Genomic DNA, 18,136 nt, shown 5'->3' on the forward strand with positions numbered 1-18,136 from the left:
GGATGAGATCATCAAAGGAGTGCCTATGGATACAAAAGACAAGAGGACAACTCTACTGTGGTTACTCTAATGTTAAGAATTATAGGAGGCTTGCTGGGCACCGTGGCTCACGCCTGTAATCCCAGCACTTTGGGAGGTTGAGGTGGGCGGATCACGAGGTCAGGAGATCGAGACCAGCCTGGTTAACGTGGCAAAACCCCGTCTCTACTAAAAGTACAAAAAATTAGCCAGGCATGGTGGCAGGCACCTATAATCCCAGCTACTCGGGAGGCTGAGGCAGGAGAATGGCATGAACCTGGGAGGCAGAGCTTGCAGTGAGCCGAGATCACACCACTGTACTCCAGCCTGGGCGACAGAGCAAGACTCTGTCTCAAAAAAGAAAAAAAAAAAAAAGAATTATTGGAGAGAAGAGGATGAACCAGTGAGGTAGAAGGAATATCAGGAGAGTATGTTCTCTCCAATGCAAATGAAGAAAGTGTATCCAGGAGGAAGGAGTGATCAACCAGGTCAAATGCTACCAAAAGGTTAAATAAGAGAAGGACTGAGAATAATACCATTAGGGTCCAGCAACACCAAGGATATTGATGATCTTGACAAGAATAGTTCAGTGGATTGTGGGAGTAAAAGATTGGCTAGAGGGATTTAAAGAGAGAACAGGAGAAAAGAAATTGCATGCACTTAGGAGAGAGTTATTTCAAGGAATTTTGCTGCAAAGGTGAGCAGAGGAATGGGGCAATAGCTGGTGGGGAAAGTGGAGTCAAAAAAAAATTTGAGATGGAGTCTTGTTCTGTCGCCAGGCTGCAGTGCAGTGGCGGGTGCAATCTCGGCTCACTGCAACCTTGGCCTCCCGGGTTCAAGCGATTCTCCTGCCTCAGCCTCCTGAGTAGCTGGGACTACAGGCACACGCCACCATGCCCAGCTAATTTTTGTATTTTTAGTAGAGATGGGGTTTCACCATGTTGCCCAGGATGGTCTCAAACTCCTGAGCTCAAGTGATCCACCTGCCTTGGCCTCCCAAAGTGCTGGGATTACAGGTGTGAGCCACTGCACCCGGCCCTGATGCTATTGTTAAACTCAGTTTAGAGAAAGGCTATGTGGACAGAAGATAGATCACAGGGAAGAGGGGTCCTAAAAGCATGTGGGGAAAACGTATATTCAGTCTTAGAGATGCTAGGAGGAACTGTGTCTTTAGAATCAAGGCTGCCCCATGACAGGAAACAAGGTTTTAAGGTTACTTGACTAAGACTCGTCATACCTTTTCCCCTCTTGGAGGTTCCGGACTCACTGAGCTAACTTTCTGGTAACTGGGCTTCCCAAGGGGTAGCCCAAACTGCCTTGATCTATTGATGCAGAAATTCAGTTCTGCTTGACAGTTTTATTCCACTGTGCAAATTAATACCTAGCCTTCTGGGGTTTGTACACAGGCCTTTTTTCTGGTCAAATGCCAGACCTGCAAAGCTAGTCAGATGCAGTCACTCAACCAGTGAAACTGGGTTTTGGGGCCAGAGGTCTGGGAACCATGTCCCTCAAAACAGCCAAAGGTATCCATCTTTAGCAGAACTACCTTGTACCAGTTAATCTGCAATAAGTGACTAGAGAGAGAATGAAGGGAAGATCTAGCTGGACAGGGTAGACAAGACTCCAGGGTACAGCCAGGAAAGGGGGTCCTCCTGAAGCCTTTGCCTCATCTTAGGCACCTCCTCCTTCAGGAAGGTTTCCTTGATCCTTGCTCCACCCAGGCTGGAGTAGGTATCCTCATGTGCACTTTTCATGGCACTAACTAGTCACACTGGGCAGGGAGCATTTGTCTACTTGTCACAACACATCTGAGCTTTTGGAAAATAAGGATAATGTCTTAATTGTCTTTGTAGCTCAGGGGCCTGGTGCAGAGTAGATACTCAGTTAATGTTTCTTGAGTGCATGACTTGGCTGAATGAATGACTGAGAATGGATTGATTAAAGACAAGAGAGGATGGACTGTAAGCCCCCCAGGATAGGAACCCCGACTGACTTGTGGTGTACTCCCCAGTGCCCAGCACAGTGCCTAGCAGAGTCAGTGCCCAAAGTGTTCCAGATATGCTGACCGAGGATCAGATCCCACTTGCCTCTTCTCAAAGACTCTCTCCCTGACCACCTCTCTCCTTGCTGCCCCTGGCTAGTACAGAACATCCAGTCCCGCTGCTGCACTAAGCAACACGGAACCGGGTGGCACCTAGACTTGTTCCCTGTCGCTGCAGATGTAGGGTAGTGTCTTTCCCTCCTTCCAAGCTAGTCGCCCAGGGCAGGGTCGCCCTATCTGGCTAGGGTGCTGCACCCTCAGCTGTCGGTATCTTAGGTCAGACGCCCGGAACGCGCAGGCCGTTTCTACCCCTCCGGAAAACAATCTCCGAGCTGCGCCACGACCCCGTCCCTGCGGAGCAGGAGTGGGGAATGGGAAGGTGGGAAGGCGAGCCCGCGACTCTGCTCCCCAACCCCAGCTGGCACGGCTTTCCACGCACCTCTCCCCGCCCCGCCCGATTTCCCCATCCTGGCTCTGGCGCGGTGCTCCTTGCAGCCCCACGCTTTGCAAACTTTCGGAGTTTTACTCCATTTGCGTCACGGAAAAGGCAGGAGGATGACGGAGTCCAGGAAGCGAGGCAGCAGTGGTTGGCAAGCTCCACCGTCGGGCGCTCCAACCACGGGGGCGTGAGGTGTCTCCCGGCGAGGGCAGACAGACGGAGGGATAACAGGGGAGGTGGCGGTCCCAGAGACCAGCCCCGGAGGCTCTCGGGCTCCCTCGTTCCCGGGTCGTTTCCTCCCTCTTGCCTCCGGGACTGAGCGCCAGGGAGCGAGGGCACTGGCCAGATGGGAAGCCGCGCGGAGGAGTAGGCGGGGGCTCCGCTGCAGCGCCCCGGGCCCGCGGGAGGGCGGAGCTGGCCGTCCCTGCCCCGCCGGGACGCACGGAAGTGCAGCGGAGTTTGCCCGATTCTCCAGCCTGCTTCCCCCTCCCTCCTCCCTCTCCCCACCCCTCACCTCCCCTTTGGCGATCCCCTCCTTCCTCGGGACGCCACCTCCCGGAATCGCGTTTTTGTTTTGGAGCTGCCTTCTCGCTGGCGGCGCGGAGGGTCTGCGAGCGCTGGGGAAGGCAGGCTGGGGGCGCAGCCCACCCCCTACTGGCCGGGCCCCGCAGGGCGGAGCGGAGGACGGACGGACAGACGGCCAGCCGCGCCATCTGCTCGCCGGAGCTCACTCTCCAAACTCCAAACTGTTGAGTGTGTGCGTGCACGCGAGGGTGGGGGTCGGGGGTCGTAAGTCCCGGGTGAGGAACTGGTTTCTGCTGGGGTTACCTTTGGACGGGGTTCCTGGGATTCAGAGCAGGGTCAGCGTCAGTCTCAGAAACTGCTGAGGAATTAGGCAAACAAAAGAGACCACTCAGCGACTGGCCAGAAGTCGCCCGACCGCCTCGTCGCGCCCCCTCCTTCCTCCAGGGTTGGGACTGGCCACTTCTGGGGCGGGGAGAGGGCGCCCGAGCCGGCGGGGGCTCCGGCTGCGCAGCCGGGGTCGAAGAGTTGGCGGCCTGTTGTGTAAGCCTCAGTCCTTGTTTTCCCGGCCTGGCTCGTTGTGAAGCCGGACACATCCACCCTTGGACTCGATTCAGGCGGCTGCTGCTTTTCTCCTTGCCCTTCTTGGATTTTCCGGATTTTTGAAAACCCAGTGGCCCAGGAGCAAGAGGAGGAGGAAGGAGGAAGGGGCAGATCTGCAGAGGAATGTGAGAGCCTCCCAAAGCGAGAGCGGCCAAAAGAATCTGAGAGCCAGAGGGACAGCCGAGCCCTGCCCGGGTTTCTGGAATGGTGGTTTCCGAGTGAGTCTCTTCTATTTTAGAACGTTGTTCCAGTGGAAAGTGTCGAATTTTTCCCCTCGCAGGGCAGATTTCTCCAGGTCACTTGACTTTTCTTCTGGGAGTAGGAGTTAAGAGAGACTCCCGTCTAATCCCCCAGGGGCTGCTAAGGGAGGAGGCTATGGACATGAGCCCTCCCTGCTCACAAGCATATGCCCGGAGACCTGATAGGGCAGTTTCTGGGCCGTGGACATTGCTTTGAAGAGCGGGAGATTGGACAGCATCTGTGGGTGCTGAGACCCCATCTTAGGACCTGAGAGATTGAACTGTGTAAGCACCATTCAGCTGCGAGTGCATTCTTGGACTCCCTTGTGAGCATCCCGGGTCTGGACAGGACCCTCTCCTTCCCATCTGTGTATACCACTCAGCCCAACCATGGCACTGAAAGGCCGAGCCCTCTATGACTTTCACAGTGAGAACAAGGAGGAAATCAGCATCCAGCAGGATGAGGACCTGGTCATCTTCAGCGAGATCTCACTGGATGGCTGGCTGCAGGGCCAGAACAGCCGTGGGGAGACAGGGCTCTTTCCTGCCTCTTATGTGGAGATCGTCCGTTCTGGCATCAGCACCAACCATGCTGACTACTCCAGCAGCCCTGCAGGCTCTCCAGGGGCCCACGTGAGCTTGTACAGTAGCCCCAGGGTGGCCAACCCAGCTAGGAGTGGTGGGGGCAGTGGCTTCCTCTCAAACCAGGGTAGCTTCGAGGAGGATGATGATGATGATTGGGATGACTGGGACGACGGATGCACAGTGGTGGAGGAGCCACGGGCTGGTGGGCTGGGCACCAATGGGCACCCTCCCCTCAACCTCTCCTACCCTGGTGCCTACCCCAGCCAGCACATGGCCTTCCGGCCCAAGCCACCACTGGAGCGGCAGGACAGCCTGGCATCTGCCAAGCGAGGCAGTGTGGTGGGCCGTAACCTCAACCGTTTCTCATGCTTTGTGCGTTCTGGAGTGGAGGCCTTCATCCTGGGTGATGTGCCCATGATGGCCAAGATCGCTGAGACATACTCCATTGAAATGGGCCCTCGTGGCCCCCAGTGGAAGGCCAACCCCCACCCATTTGCCTGCTCTGTGGAGGACCCCACAAAACAGACCAAGTTCAAGGGCATCAAAAGCTACATCTCCTACAAGCTCACACCCACCCATGCTGCCTCACCTGTCTACCGGCGCTACAAACACTTTGACTGGCTCTATAACCGCCTGCTACACAAGTTCACTGTCATCTCGGTGCCCCACCTGCCTGAGAAGCAGGCCACAGGCCGCTTCGAGGAGGACTTCATTGAAAAGCGGAAGCGGAGACTCATCCTCTGGATGGACCACATGACCAGCCACCCTGTGCTCTCCCAGTACGAAGGCTTCCAGCATTTCCTCAGCTGCCTAGATGACAAGCAGTGGAAGATGGGCAAACGCCGGGCAGAGAAGGATGAGATGGTGGGTGCCAGCTTCCTGCTCACCTTCCAGATCCCCACCGAGCATCAGGACCTGCAGGACGTGGAAGATCGCGTGGACACTTTCAAGGCCTTCAGTAAGAAGATGGACGACAGTGTCCTGCAGCTCAGCACTGTGGCATCAGAGCTGGTGCGTAAACACGTGGGGGGCTTCCGCAAGGAATTCCAGAAGCTGGGCAGTGCCTTCCAGGCCATCAGTCATTCCTTCCAGATGGACCCCCCTTTTTGCTCTGAGGCCCTCAACAGTGCCATTTCTCACACGGGCCGTACCTATGAAGCCATCGGGGAGATGTTTGCTGAGCAGCCCAAGAATGACCTCTTCCAGATGCTGGACACACTGTCTCTCTACCAGGGCCTGCTCTCTAACTTCCCTGACATCATCCACCTACAGAAAGGTAAGACCCAGTGCAGGCAGGAAACCCATCCTAAGTCTGACTCTCTGCTGGGCCCTGGGGAGATGGGGATGGCCTGGATAGAATGGAGCAACTTACCTTTATTTCTCTGTCTCAATCATTCATTTAACAAATGTGTTGGACTGGGCACGGTGGCTCATGCTTGTAATCTCAGCACTTTGGGAGGTTGAAGTAGGAAGATCAATCACTTGGACCCAGGAGGTTGAGGCTACAGTGAGCCCGATTGTGCCACTTCACTTCAGCCTGGGTGACAGAGTGAGACCCTGTCTCTAAAACAAACAAACAAACAAACATGTTGAGTATCAGCTCTGTATCTGTGCAAATGTGCTTCTAGGTGCAGGAATATTGTTGTGCACAGGCCTGGTCTCTGTCCTCATGAAGCTTGATATTTACCTTCTTGTCAGTTCATTCATTTTCTCTGGATCTCATTTACCCATCATGCATGGTGTCATGCTGGGTTCTGAGAACACACAGATGACCAGGCCCCAGGCCTTGCCCTTGAGGAGCCGGTAGGCCCTTGGGAGACAGAGACCCAACCCAGATAACAAGAGCTCAGAGTGGAGGCCTGTCTTCTGCCCCTTGCAAGTTCACCTCCCCACCTTTGCAGCTTTGCAAGTTACTCTCACCACTGTGTATTCTCTCTGTGAGCATCTTGTCTGTGTGCAGGAAGACCCGTGTCCCCATTTTGCGGATGAAGGAGTTAGTGTCCACAGAAGAGTGGTTGCACAGCCTGTGGCCCGGCTGGGACTGTCCTTTCCTCCTGCCACTTCCCCAAGGACACGTCCATGTTGGCCGCTTCCTGAGCCTAGCCGTGTTTTCAGTTGTCATGACCCCCTCTGTGGGGGAGGGACAGGATGGGCCTCTGCCTGTTACTGCTGGGGCTGTCAAGGAACTGCCAGGGAAATGACTCATCCTGGGTCACACAAGGGCACCCTGGCTGGACCAGGCTGCGGAATCAGGGGTCCAGGGCACTGCCCACATGGCCTATCCAACTCCTGCTTTCCAAGCCTGACTTCTCTTCTTGCCTGAGGAGACAGCCAGTGACTGCCCCAGCAGGTGCCTGAGTCCTGGGGACAGCTAGGAGGGCAGATGTCAGGAGAGAGGTGTGATCCTCCCTGGGGCTGCTGGGTAACTCGTATGCAGGGCGTGGAGCTGGCTCCCTGGCCCTTGGGCCCTGAGGTCAGGCCTGGCTTGGTGGGGAGTTTGACTCTGGGTGGGGCCAGGAGGCAGACCTCTGGACTGAGCCTGGGGAACAGGAAACATGTTACCCACCACCACCAGGGAGGGCCTGGGGTAAGCTGGCCTTACTTTCCTTTACCAAGAGGTTGACTTCTATAACTTCTCTAGCTCCCAGCCTCCTTTCTTCCCTCACTATATCCTCTTCCTCTTCCTGTTTTTCTTTTTTTCTTTTTTCTCATCTCTACCTTTCTTCCTCCTCCTCTGAACTCCAGGAAACACAAACCTGAGTGCTAGTCTTGGCTCTGCTCCTAGATTGCTGTGCATCCCTGGGGAGTGCCTTTGTCTCTCTGGGTCTTAGTTTCCTGGTCTGTAAAACAAGGGAAGGTCAGGTCTTCGAGGGAGTGGGTGGGAAGGGACTCTTGGGGAGGGTCTGGTTCAGAAGCAGAATGACACCTTAGCTCTGACTCTGAACTCTGGGGCAGGAGTAGGGCAGGGGAGATGGCCAGGCCTGCTGGGGGCCCACTGGGGCAGGTGTCTCCCTGAGCAGAAGTGGGAAGGCTGGTTCAACCAGCTCCTTAGATGGCTTGTTCCTGCGCAGGCAGCAGGAGGGGGAGCGCAATGATTAAACAGATGCTCCCATGTAGTGGCTGGGGACCCCCACCCAGAACAGAGGTGAGGGCATTAGGGCAGCCCCACACCCAGGAAGGACACCAGGGCCTCCCAGGCTGAGGGGGAAGCCAGATTGGCCTTTCTGACCCTGGGCAGAGAGACCGAACTGAGAGAGGCCATTTCTGAGTTTCTACTTGAGGTGTTTCTAAGAGTCAGGGGCCACTGTCCTCTGTGCTGATGCATTTGACCTGAAGCAGAGGCCAGCTCACCTCCTTCCCTTCCTGGGATGAACCCTACCAATGGGCCAAGCCCCCTCTGGCTTACTCTAAGTTCTGGGCTCCGCACTGCTCCTCCCAGGCCTGTGGTGTGGGGCAAGTTAGGTAGCGGGTACTGAGACAGAACTGGACAGGCTTTGGGGACCACAGCCCAATGGGGGTGATAAGGAGGGGGTCCTATGCTGGCCCTAGGGGTGGAGCCCTTCTCACAGAAAGGAGAAGAACAGTTGGGTCCTGGGCCCCAAGGATTCTGTTCAGCTTGTCTGGACATCTGAATGGGTGGTGAGTGTGTGGGAGGAAGGACAGTGGAGGCCTAGGTGGGAGTCAGGAGACCAGGATTTGGACAAACTTTGCATCTGACATGACTTTGGGAGAGATTTCTCCCCTCAGTCTCTAGGTGAACAAAATGGGACCTGAGGGTCTTCATTTCCTTAGGAGGGCTCCATGTCATGTGAAACTTACATTAAACAAATTTGTATGCTTTTCAAAACTAAAAATAAAATGAAATAAAATGGGACATAAACCCTGGCTGGAGCTGAGAGGAGCCTGGTCTTCCCACGGGCCTAGTCCCTGTAGCCCAATCCAGGGGTCTCCTAAGAGAAGGGTAACCATAGGCAGTTTGGGACATAAAAGGGGGCCCTAGCAATAGTGATCCCAGGACAACAAGGGGAAAGTGTCCAGGACTGTCCAGGGCAAGCTGGGACCTATGGCCCCCCAACTTAAGAGCCAGCAAGAGCAGGGCTGGTCCTAAGGCTCATGACAGGTCAGGAGGGCAATGGGGTCACCTCCGTTTTACAGACGAGGTACAGCAATGCAGATGAGCCTCAGAGCAGGAGCTGGCGCCCAATGTGTCTGACTCCGCAGCCCAGGATTTCTACTGTGTTTCTACTGTGCCCCCCAGATCGGGGAGGGGATCCCCAGGGATGGAGAGCTGAGCCAGAAGGGGAAAGAGGAGGGAGGAAGGCTTGGGTGCTCCTTCACTGGTCCCATGGGCTAGAGATAGGCCCAGGACCACAGAGCATCCATGGAGGGGCCACAGGGACAGCGTGGTCAAAGCAAAGTGGCCATTGTAGGGACAGGTTCTTGCTTTGGGGACAGATGGGTTCAGCCTCTGGGTTCCAAGCCATTATCTAGCCCTCCCTCTACCTCACCCCCCTAGGCATAAACAAAGAGAATAATACTCTGCTGTGAGCTACCACCTGAAGGTACTTGCTGTGAGCTCATGGATAGAAAAGCAGTTTGCACTGGGCTCCGTGGCTCATGCCTGTAATCTCAGCACTCTGGGAGGCCAAAGTGGGCAGATCACAGGAGTTCGAGACCAGCCTGGCTAACATAGTGAAACCCTGTCTCTACTAAAAATACAAAAAAATAGCCAGGCATGGTGGCGGGCACCTGTAATCCCAGCTACTTGGGAGGCTGAGGCAGGAGAATCACTTGAACCTGGGAGGTGGAGGTTGCAGTGAGCTGAGATCAAGCCACTGAACTCCAGCATGGGCAACAGAACAAGACTCCATCTCAAAAAAAAAAAAAAAAAAAAGAAAAAGAAAAAGAAAGAAAAGAAAAGTAGTATTCAAGCCATAGCATGTAGCATCTGGAGCTCCTATTCTATCTCAGTGCGCTCCTTTCTACTGTGTACATATTAATTCAGTTAAGCCTCAACTATACTATAGGGCGGGTACTATTATTATCCCATTTTACAGATGTGGAAACTCTAAAGCACTATACCATATGAGAGGTTGTCAACAGCATCACATCTAGTGCAACCTGTCCCACTGGGCAGTGGGGAGACCTGGAGCCCAGGCAAGAGCAGTGGCATGCTGGAGAGGACACAGCTAGGACTAAGACTCAGACCTCCTGCTCCCTCCTGCCCCCAACCTGGGGTGGATGTTAGCTATCTCCAAGAGGTAGCGGCAAGATGGATTGAGGTGGGAGCTTAGGGAATATCCCTGGGACTCTGCAGCTGGTGGGTTCCAGCCCTTCTTTCTGCATTTCTGGGACCCAGCCTGTAAGAGGAGTGCTGAGGCAGGAGGTCCTCCTGGGTCCTCAGCTCTCAGGTTAAGTCTTAAGTAGAATGTAGGGGGGATGCTGGACAGGCCTGAGCCATGACTCCCAGCCTGTAGGGTGGGGTGCATTAGCATTAGCTGGTCTTGGCCCCAGAGCTGAGTCACAGGGTGGAGGGGTAACGGAGAGTAGGGTGGGGCCTCTGTTTCCCCCCGACCTCTGTGGCCTTTGCTCTCCATCCCTGGCCTCCTGCCTGTCTTTGGATACCTAACCATTGCAATGGGTTCATTCTTACTCTTTGGGCTCCTCATTAGCAAAAGAGACCTTTCCTTCCTTCAAGGCCATGGGCAGGAAAAGTCTACAGATGCACTTCCACTGTGCCAACTTTCTCAGGCAGGTGGAATCCAGGCTAGTTCAGTATTTCCCCTTTAGCTGGGTTCCTTCTGTGGAAGTTTAACTCCAGTTTCTTCACCCTGCTGTTTTCTACCTTTCTTGTTACGGTTCTTCCTACTCCTCGGGACCTTCTTGAATCCCTGTGTCCAATGTCTGGGGGCCCCACACACATGCCCGAAGGACCTAGCATGTACTCCCTGCAACAGAAGTGGTGTCCAACCCCCAGCTGTGGAGGACCAGGCAGGACAGAGGCTGGGAGTTCTGGGAAAGTTCCTGTCCCTCAGGGCCTTGGCCTCCTCTGTACAGTAGTAGGGTGGAGGACCTGACCTTTTGGGCCTTTCCAGCTCTGATGTCTCTTTCTGGGTCCTATCCTGGGCCTTGGGGTGATCCCCCTTCTGCTGCCCAGGGCTGGGCTGTTGAGATGGTGCAGGAGGTGGTCCAGGGAAGGTGGCAGAAGGACTGAGTGGGCTGGGACCTAGGGACTGCAGATTTCTTTTGGGTGCTGTGTGAGCAGCCCTGGAGACTCTCTGAACTTGAGTCTGTTTGCCTGAAATGCTACTATTAGCCGATTAGCCATGCACTTGTCAACTAACATGGATGCTGTCCCTTCTAAAGGCATCCAGAATTATTCCCAGCATGTAGAGCCCTGGGCCTGATACACAGTAAGTGCTCAATGAATGCATTTAGAAAGCACTGGACAATTTCAGTCAGGGAGTGAAGAGAATACCATCTAGATGGCCCTCAAGAGCCCTCCTTAAAGGAGAAGTGGGAAAGCATGGATATTGAGCATGCTGTCTGTGTGCAGTGGGTGCGTTTGAAGTGCTCAGGGGTGTGCTGTTCGCTGTGCCAACCCTTCCCACCTCCTGATCTTCTTTGCATGGTGGATTCCCTGTAGCCCTCGGTGACTGAGTGCCAGGCACAGACAAACTTCCTTCTCTTCCCAGCAACTGTCCCTACTGGCTTAAAGGCAGAATTAGTCAAGTCCCTTTTAATTCAGAACTGAAATTCATTCACCAACTGCTTGTTCATTCATTCAGATTCTTCTAAATTGGGTCCTCTGCTCAAGTTCACCTCCACCCCCCATCTGTCACCTGGTTATTACACAACCTCCTCTAGTTCCCTGGGGGCTGGGATGAGGAGGGAACAGGGCGTGCATGTCTGGGAGATACACCAGGTGGCCTTTGAAGAGTTGCTTTAGAATCATAAGTGTGATAGGGGTGGGAGTGGGGAGCCAGGGCACAGGTGACATGGGGGAGGCATTCTGTCAGGGGAACTGGGAGAGGCTCCAGTGTAGAAGTGGCACCTGATCAGGACCATGAATTATGAATAGGAATCCAGGGGGCAGAGGTAGGAAGGTAGGAAAGAGCCAGGTGAGTTTGATGAACATGGGGGTCACTGCGGAATGCATGCAGGGGCCAACTCCAGAGGTGAGGGCGCCCCAGGCCAGGCAGATTGGTGTGGACCTTGATCTGTTGGTGATGGAGAGCCAGGAAAGGTGCCCAGCTTGGAAGATCTCTTTAGATGCTGCAGAGAACCTGTCAGAGGCTGGGGCAGAGGGCAGGGAGCCGTGTGGCAGTCCAGTGATGGACAGGGTTGAATCAGTTCAGCAGGCCTATATCAGGATCTGCTGTGGGCCAGGCCTTGTTCTGGGTACCAGGGACACACAGAGGTTGAGGACAGGCTGTATCCTCATCAAACTCATAGTCTATCAAGCAAGGCTGTGACTGGTCACGTGTGGGCTACTGGTGGCACTGCAAATTTGGAGGGAAGATGATGTGCTTGGTTTAGGAGGTACTGAGGGTGAGGACCTGGGGAGTGTCCTGGCAGAGACACCCAGGTGGCTGGAATGTGGGTCTGGGGCTCAGGAGTGAGGTCCGAGTTGAACTGATGAGGGTGCTGTCTGCCCTCAAGGGTATAGGGAACACATGGAGATCAGAGCCCTAACACGCTGTCCTCTGCTCTGCCTATGCCAGGTGCCTTCGCCAAAGTGAAGGAGAGCCAACGCATGAGTGACGAGGGCCGCATGGCGCAGGACGAGGCAGATGGCATTCGCAGGCGCTGCCGCGTGGTGGGTTTCGCCCTGCAGGCCGAGATGAACCACTTCCACCAGCGCCGTGAGCTCGACTTCAAGCACATGATGCAGAACTACCTGCGCCAGCAGATCCTCTTCTACCAGCGGGTGGGCCAGCAGCTGGAGAAGACCCTGCGCATGTATGACAACCTCTGACCGCGTGTGCCTAGGCCCCCTCCTTCCCCTGGGCCTGGTCACTGCAGTGTACCCCACTTTCTCCACCTCCCTATACCAGCAGTGGCTGGGGGAGGGGTCAGCAGTTGGGGAGAGAAGCGGCCTGTCCTGCCTCCTGGGAGAAGGAGCTTTCAAGGAGTCATGAGTACCCCTGGGAAATTCCCCACTCCTTAGAAGTGGGGCACAGCAGGGGTGAGAATGGAGCCAAGAGCCCTCGAGGCCAAGGCCTGGGCTGCCGGTTAGTCAGTGAAGGTCAGGCCAGGGTCTCAGCCTCCCCTAGAGCCTATTTTGCTTGCTCACCTGGCCACTGCTGCCTTATCCATTCAGCAGACACCGAGGCCTGCTGCACCCCTGGGTCGGACGCTGGGCACCCAGGGCTGTAACATGCCTGCTCTTCAGGAGTCCTCAGTGAAGGTCGGGGTTAGACATAGACAAAGTCAATGCAGTGTGACTGATGGTTAAGTGAGGGATTTCTGGAAGCTCATAGAAGGGACCACAGCATTCCACTGATCAGGGAAGACTCCATGGAGTAGGCAACATTCGGGCAGTGTTTTGAAGGATGACAAGGGCCTGCCAGACAGTACATGGGGAGAAGGACTTTCAGGGGAGAGGAACAGCATGGGCAAAGTTATGGAGGCATGCAAACATCTCCCTCTTCTCTCCCTTACTTTCCAAGCAAGTTAGGTGCGCTTTCCTTGGGGATTCTGGCCTATGTGGTAGGGAGGGATCTCCCTTGCTCCCATGTTGCTGGCTGTCCTTGCATCACCCTGTCCCCTGCAGGGGGGGGCTACAGGCCATCTCCCTCCTGTAGGCCTCTGACTACCCTCCACTTTTGGGCCCCCAGCTTCTCTCGGGTAGGAGACTATTGCAGCATCCTTCCCTCCTCGGGTTCAAGGTGCTGAGGTATAAGCCCTGGGCCCCAGATCCCTGGTGACACCTTCCTGGAGAAGACTCTCAAAAGCGACTGTATATTTGAGTTCACCAGCAATAACTCCCCACACTCGAAGCAGGTCCAAACCCAGGATCCCAGGGTCCTTGGGCTCCTTGGCACTGTCTTCCCCAGATCCTTCCTGTTGCACAATGGGAAACCTAAGAGGAAAAAGACAGGGGCCTGCCTGCCTGCCCACCCGCTCTCTGCCTGCCTCGCTGGAATGCAGGCTCCCGCTCTGGGTTGGGTTGTGCTGTCTCTGACCTATGTTTACAACCCCAAGGAGTTACTGCCTCCTCCCCACCCAGGTCAGGGTGTGGTCCAGCAGCTTGTTGTGGGGTGCTGACCTGTGTCACCACTGCCCTCCTTGCCCCCAGGGGGGTCATGGTCTCCTCCTGGATACTGCTGCTTGAATCTTTTTTCTTGATAAACCTTTTACAATTAAGATAACACAAGCATGACTTTTTCTGTTTGGATCCCAGAAAGGTGGAGGGCGGAAGAAGGATAGAGGCCTAATTGCTCCTGGGAGCCATTGGATGAGATTCTGAGGTCATGGTGGGCACAAATTTACCACAGGACCTCAAAAGTTGGGGGGAGGGCTGTGCTGGTGGAAGGTGCCAGCAGGCAGGAGGAGCTAGAGGTGGCTGTGGACCCCCAGGTGGATCCATCCCTCTCTAGAATGCACTGTTGTCTCTAAAATGGGTGGAGTGCTGCCCAGGGGACTGGCTGTATTGCCTTGTGATCTGGGGCTGAGGGTTGTATGAGGAAGGGACAGGATGCTGTGCCTCAGGACAATTTAATAGATGGTGGCTCCTCTCCCCAAGCAGCCATGCCCTGGCCTTGCCCTTGAAAAGCCCCAGTCCACAGGAGAGAAGTGGGGGACTCAGAAGCTGTGTCTCTTCCCCAAGCTGTCCTGGGTATCCAACAGAGCAGAGGCTCCCACACTGGAAACTGAAGAGGATGCTGGCTGTGCCCTTGGGGGTGCCCTGGTCAGGATGAGCAGATCTTGCTCTTGGATCTATTCATCCACAGAGGAGAGGAGAGTACTGCTTGAGACTTGGCTCTCCTTTGGAGGCAATGGGGACTTGGTGGAGAGAGGGCTTCCGGGGTCAAGGCCGTCAGGGAAGGTTGGCTAGGCCAGGGACCAGGGAGCTTGTGCAGGAAGATGGGGAAGGTCCAGCAGGTGCGGTGGGGGAAGGGGCGGGCAGAACTCCCTGTTCAGGGCATAGAGTCCTCAGAGGAACTTCTGGAATGAGTCCCCCTGGCCCTTGGTCAACATGAGGTCAGATTTGGGACTTTCTGAGGAATTTTCCCCTCTCCACCCTGCCCCATTTTCTAACCCATCCGAGGAACTTCCCGCCCTTAACCTCTTCTCAGCTCTGCCCTCCATGTAGCCGTCTGCAGAGGGGCTCAGCAGTGACTGCTGGGCCAGGCCGGGGCAGGGCTGGTGGGAATGCTCCTCCTAACCCATGGTGCCTGGAAAGTCCCCTGCTCATGCTTCCTGCTCTGGGAACAGTGTTGTCCTCTGTGTGCCTTCCTTGAGGGGGGACCACCTCCCAGGCCTCCCATCCTCAGGGTGAAACTGTCAGTCTGATACTTTTCTCAGGAGGAACTTGGATGTAGGAGAAGCATCAGGAAGTGGGGTCTTGGGATAATGCCAGGCCTGCTCCTGGTATCCTGAGGTCTCTGGGCTGGGGCAGGTGTGTGTGTGGTGAGGAGGGAGACTATCCTGGCCCTCCTCTCTCTTTTCTTTCTGCCTCTATGGGGGTGGGGGTATTGGGAGAACTTGGGGCTGTTCTGGGGTAGCTAAGCCCCTTTCTTGGAGATTGGGGGACCAGTGTCGGGGGCATCCTGGTGATGGCAGATGCCTGCCTTGTCACATGCCAGGCAGATGTTCCCAACTCAGCTGGACCCAGCTGCTCATTTCCTCCCTCGCTTTGCTCTAAGGAGGCAGAAAACAAGGCCTCTCTTTCTGCCCTGAGCAGCTACCAGCGCCCAGGGTAGGGGATCCCCTGGTCACCAGTCTTGGCCCGGTACAGGAAAAGGAATCCGCTTTGTGGCCACAAGTGGGGGCTGGGGATGGAGGCAGACCTCGGATCCTGCATCTCGTCACCCGCTGGACACAGGAGGGCTATGAAGCACTGGGCCATGACTGCGCCACTGGCTGGAGCAGAGCCAGGCCTGGGAGAGGCAGGTGGCCCCATCAGCCCCTGCTCTGCACCACCCCCCCCAGATGACAAAGCCATATGTCTTCCACGTGTCTACACACTCACAGACTCAGGCACGTAATCGCTCAGTCTCACAACAAGCACATGCAGTCACATACCTGCCCACAGGCACATAGGCCACACAAGCATGCCTTGTACTCACACAGTCATATTGCCACACGCTGTTACACATTCACGGCCATATCCACACATGCCTTGCCATCCATTCAAAGCACCAGTGGCTACTTTGTCACACACAGCCACACCACAGTCCCATGCACATGGTTGTAGCCTCACACAGTGACACACACTCAGGCACACACTGCCACAAAGCCATGCTTGCACAGAGCAAAGGTGTCACAAGCATCTCTGTGCCTGGACTGCACCTGCATGACCTCCCAGGGCCCCCACCTCGTCAGAGATTCAGGAAAGCTTTGCATGGAGACACCACCCCTCGAGGGGGTGTCTCCAAGCGGGAGTACAGTCAGTCACAAGCACCACGTGCAGGCATGCAGGCAGAGAGGTCTAGGGATGCAATTGGGATGACTAGATACCACCAAGTTCAGCTCCTTATTGCACAGATGGGCACCTGAGGCCCAGGGAGCAGTGGTGGCTGGCCTTATCACCCAGCAGGGCAGGGGATACTCTGGGTCCAGGGCCTGGCTCTGGGCAGACTCTGTGGCCTGGCCCTGCCCTCCCCTGGGCCAATCCTCTGGGCCAGGCTGCCTCGGAAGGCCCCTGGCTGAACTGATCCAGCAGAGCTCAAGGCAGCTCCCATCTCAATCTAGAGCCAAGCTGCAGTGGCCACGGGAGCTGGAGCCAGGATGCGGTGGGCAGGGCCTGGGCGGGAGGAACATTCCTGCACCATCTCCTCCCGAAGCATGTGAGGACCCGGCCCGCCCTGCCTGCCTGCCCGCTGACTCAGGCCTCCAGGAGCCAAGCCTGCTCAGCTCCCCCACCCACCCCAACCTGCTTCTCCACTAGTTCGGCTCTGGTTCCTCTCTCCATTGGCTGGGGCAGGAGGAGACGGTGAGCCCTGGCAGGAAGACCATGGGGAGAAATCAAACCTCACCACCCCCAGACATAGCTCAGAAGGGCTGATTGTGAAACCCAGCTCTCTTCAACATAGTTGAACACAAACTCTTTTTTTTCTTTTGGTTTTGTTTTGTTAGTCAAACCCCAGTGCAATGCAGTCTGTTTAAGAAGTAGTGCTCACATAGCTGTGGCCTGGGTCTGTTCAGCAGCCCTGGTAGGCAACATTTATTCCTTTTCACGACGAAGAGAAGACTTGGCCAGAGGGAAGATGGGACCTGCCTGGATTCACACAGGGAATCTCTGGCGGGGCTGAACTCGAACCCAACTCCCTGCCATCACTCCTTAGAGTCACATTGATGAACTCATTTGGGCCAAAAGAAGAAGGGGAGGCAGGTTTCTCCTCTAGAGGAGTGAAAGAATAGGAGGCTGGTGAACCCAACAGCTGAAATGTGAAGGGTGAGAGGGAACGGTGAGTCCCACCAGCCCTGAGGGATGAAGGGTCTGAAGATGGCGCTGTGCGGTGACAGCCGCAGTGACTCAGGAGCTCTGTTTACAAAGGAACATGAGTGAGGAACATAACTTCATTTTTAAAATATCTGACCTGAATTTCTCTTTTCCTCCCCCATTCCCCACATGGTAGAAGTGTAATCTCAAATCAATTTGGGGACCCCTTTTTTCCCAGGGATGTGTAGAACTTCTGGGGATGGCACATTTGAAGACCTTAGGGAGCCCCTAGCACTTTGCATTTTAAAGGCTGAATCCTACACTCTATCATACGTATTAATATTTACCTGCATTCCACATTAAAGGGTTCAGTTTATGACTTGACAGTGTCTTGTCTTGTAGATACTTAATTAAACTGTATTAATTTTGATTTTGCCCCTTTCTGTTCGTGCTCTGCTCTCTTCCCTCCTCCCCACCCTGCCCACCCAGTGGCACACATTGTTATGGTTGCTTCTTGCAGAACTCCTGGACCTGGATGCTGCTGTTGGGCCTGCGGTGCTCGCCATGGTCCTGGTAAGCATTGGGTCCTCTGATCATCTTGCCCTGCCTCCTGCCTTTCCCCTGCATGCTCCCTTGATGCCCATCCCGAGGCTCTGTGTGTCTGGCTCCTTCTCTGCTTTTGGGCACTCAGGGCTCCCTCCATTGCCCTGTACTAAGGGACTGACAGAGGTCCTTTCTGGGGCCTGTGGTGGTCATTCCACAGCTCCCACTTCGCGGTCAAGCACAGAGAGCTCTGGGGTGCTGCTTAGACACCCCATGCTACCCTGTTTCTTCTGGGGTCTGGCTGCCTTCTTGGGGTTCTACCTGGAAAGGGGGTATGAGTCCCACTGCTTCAGAATCTCCCAGCCTCTGGGGATGCTACCATCTCCCAGTGCAGGCAGCACCGTGATGGGCACTGGATGGTCGTTATTTTACAACCACCCCATGTGCAAGAGATTATTACCATCATTTTACACACCAGGAAATGGGGTCCAGCGAGGGAGGTGCTGGAGTACTCAAGGCTGGTGTGAAACAGTACC

The 18,136-nt window shown here is 55.2% G+C and overlaps 1 protein-coding gene across 1 annotated transcript; it reads left to right on the forward strand.

Annotated features, from left to right (window-relative positions):
- The first annotated feature begins 408 nt into the window (after positions 1-408).
- Positions 409-17,441, forward strand: SNX33 (sorting nexin 33). The gene is made up of 2 exons (XM_008015821.3): positions 409-5,723; positions 12,172-17,441. The coding sequence occupies exons 1-2, from the start codon at positions 4,253-4,255 to the stop codon at positions 12,423-12,425; spliced, it is 1,725 nt and encodes a 574-aa protein (XP_008014012.2). The 5' UTR covers positions 409-4,252; the 3' UTR covers positions 12,426-17,441.
- Positions 17,442-18,136: the final 695 nt, after the last annotated feature.

Source organism: Chlorocebus sabaeus, chromosome 26 (assembly GCF_047675955.1).
Source record: "Chlorocebus sabaeus isolate Y175 chromosome 26, mChlSab1.0.hap1, whole genome shotgun sequence".
Taxonomy (NCBI): Eukaryota; Metazoa; Chordata; class Mammalia; order Primates; family Cercopithecidae; genus Chlorocebus; species Chlorocebus sabaeus.

What these genes read in the sequence shown, in the direction of transcription:
- SNX33 (XM_008015821.3), top strand. Translation starts at nt 4,253, where the DNA reads ATGGCACTGAAAGGCCGAGCCCTCTATGACTTTCACAGTGAGAACAAG. An exon ending in CATCATCCACCTACAGAAAG is followed by an intron (nt 5,724 to 12,171) that starts GTAAGACCCAGT and finishes TGCCTATGCCAG; the next exon opens with GTGCCTTCGCCAAAGTGAAG.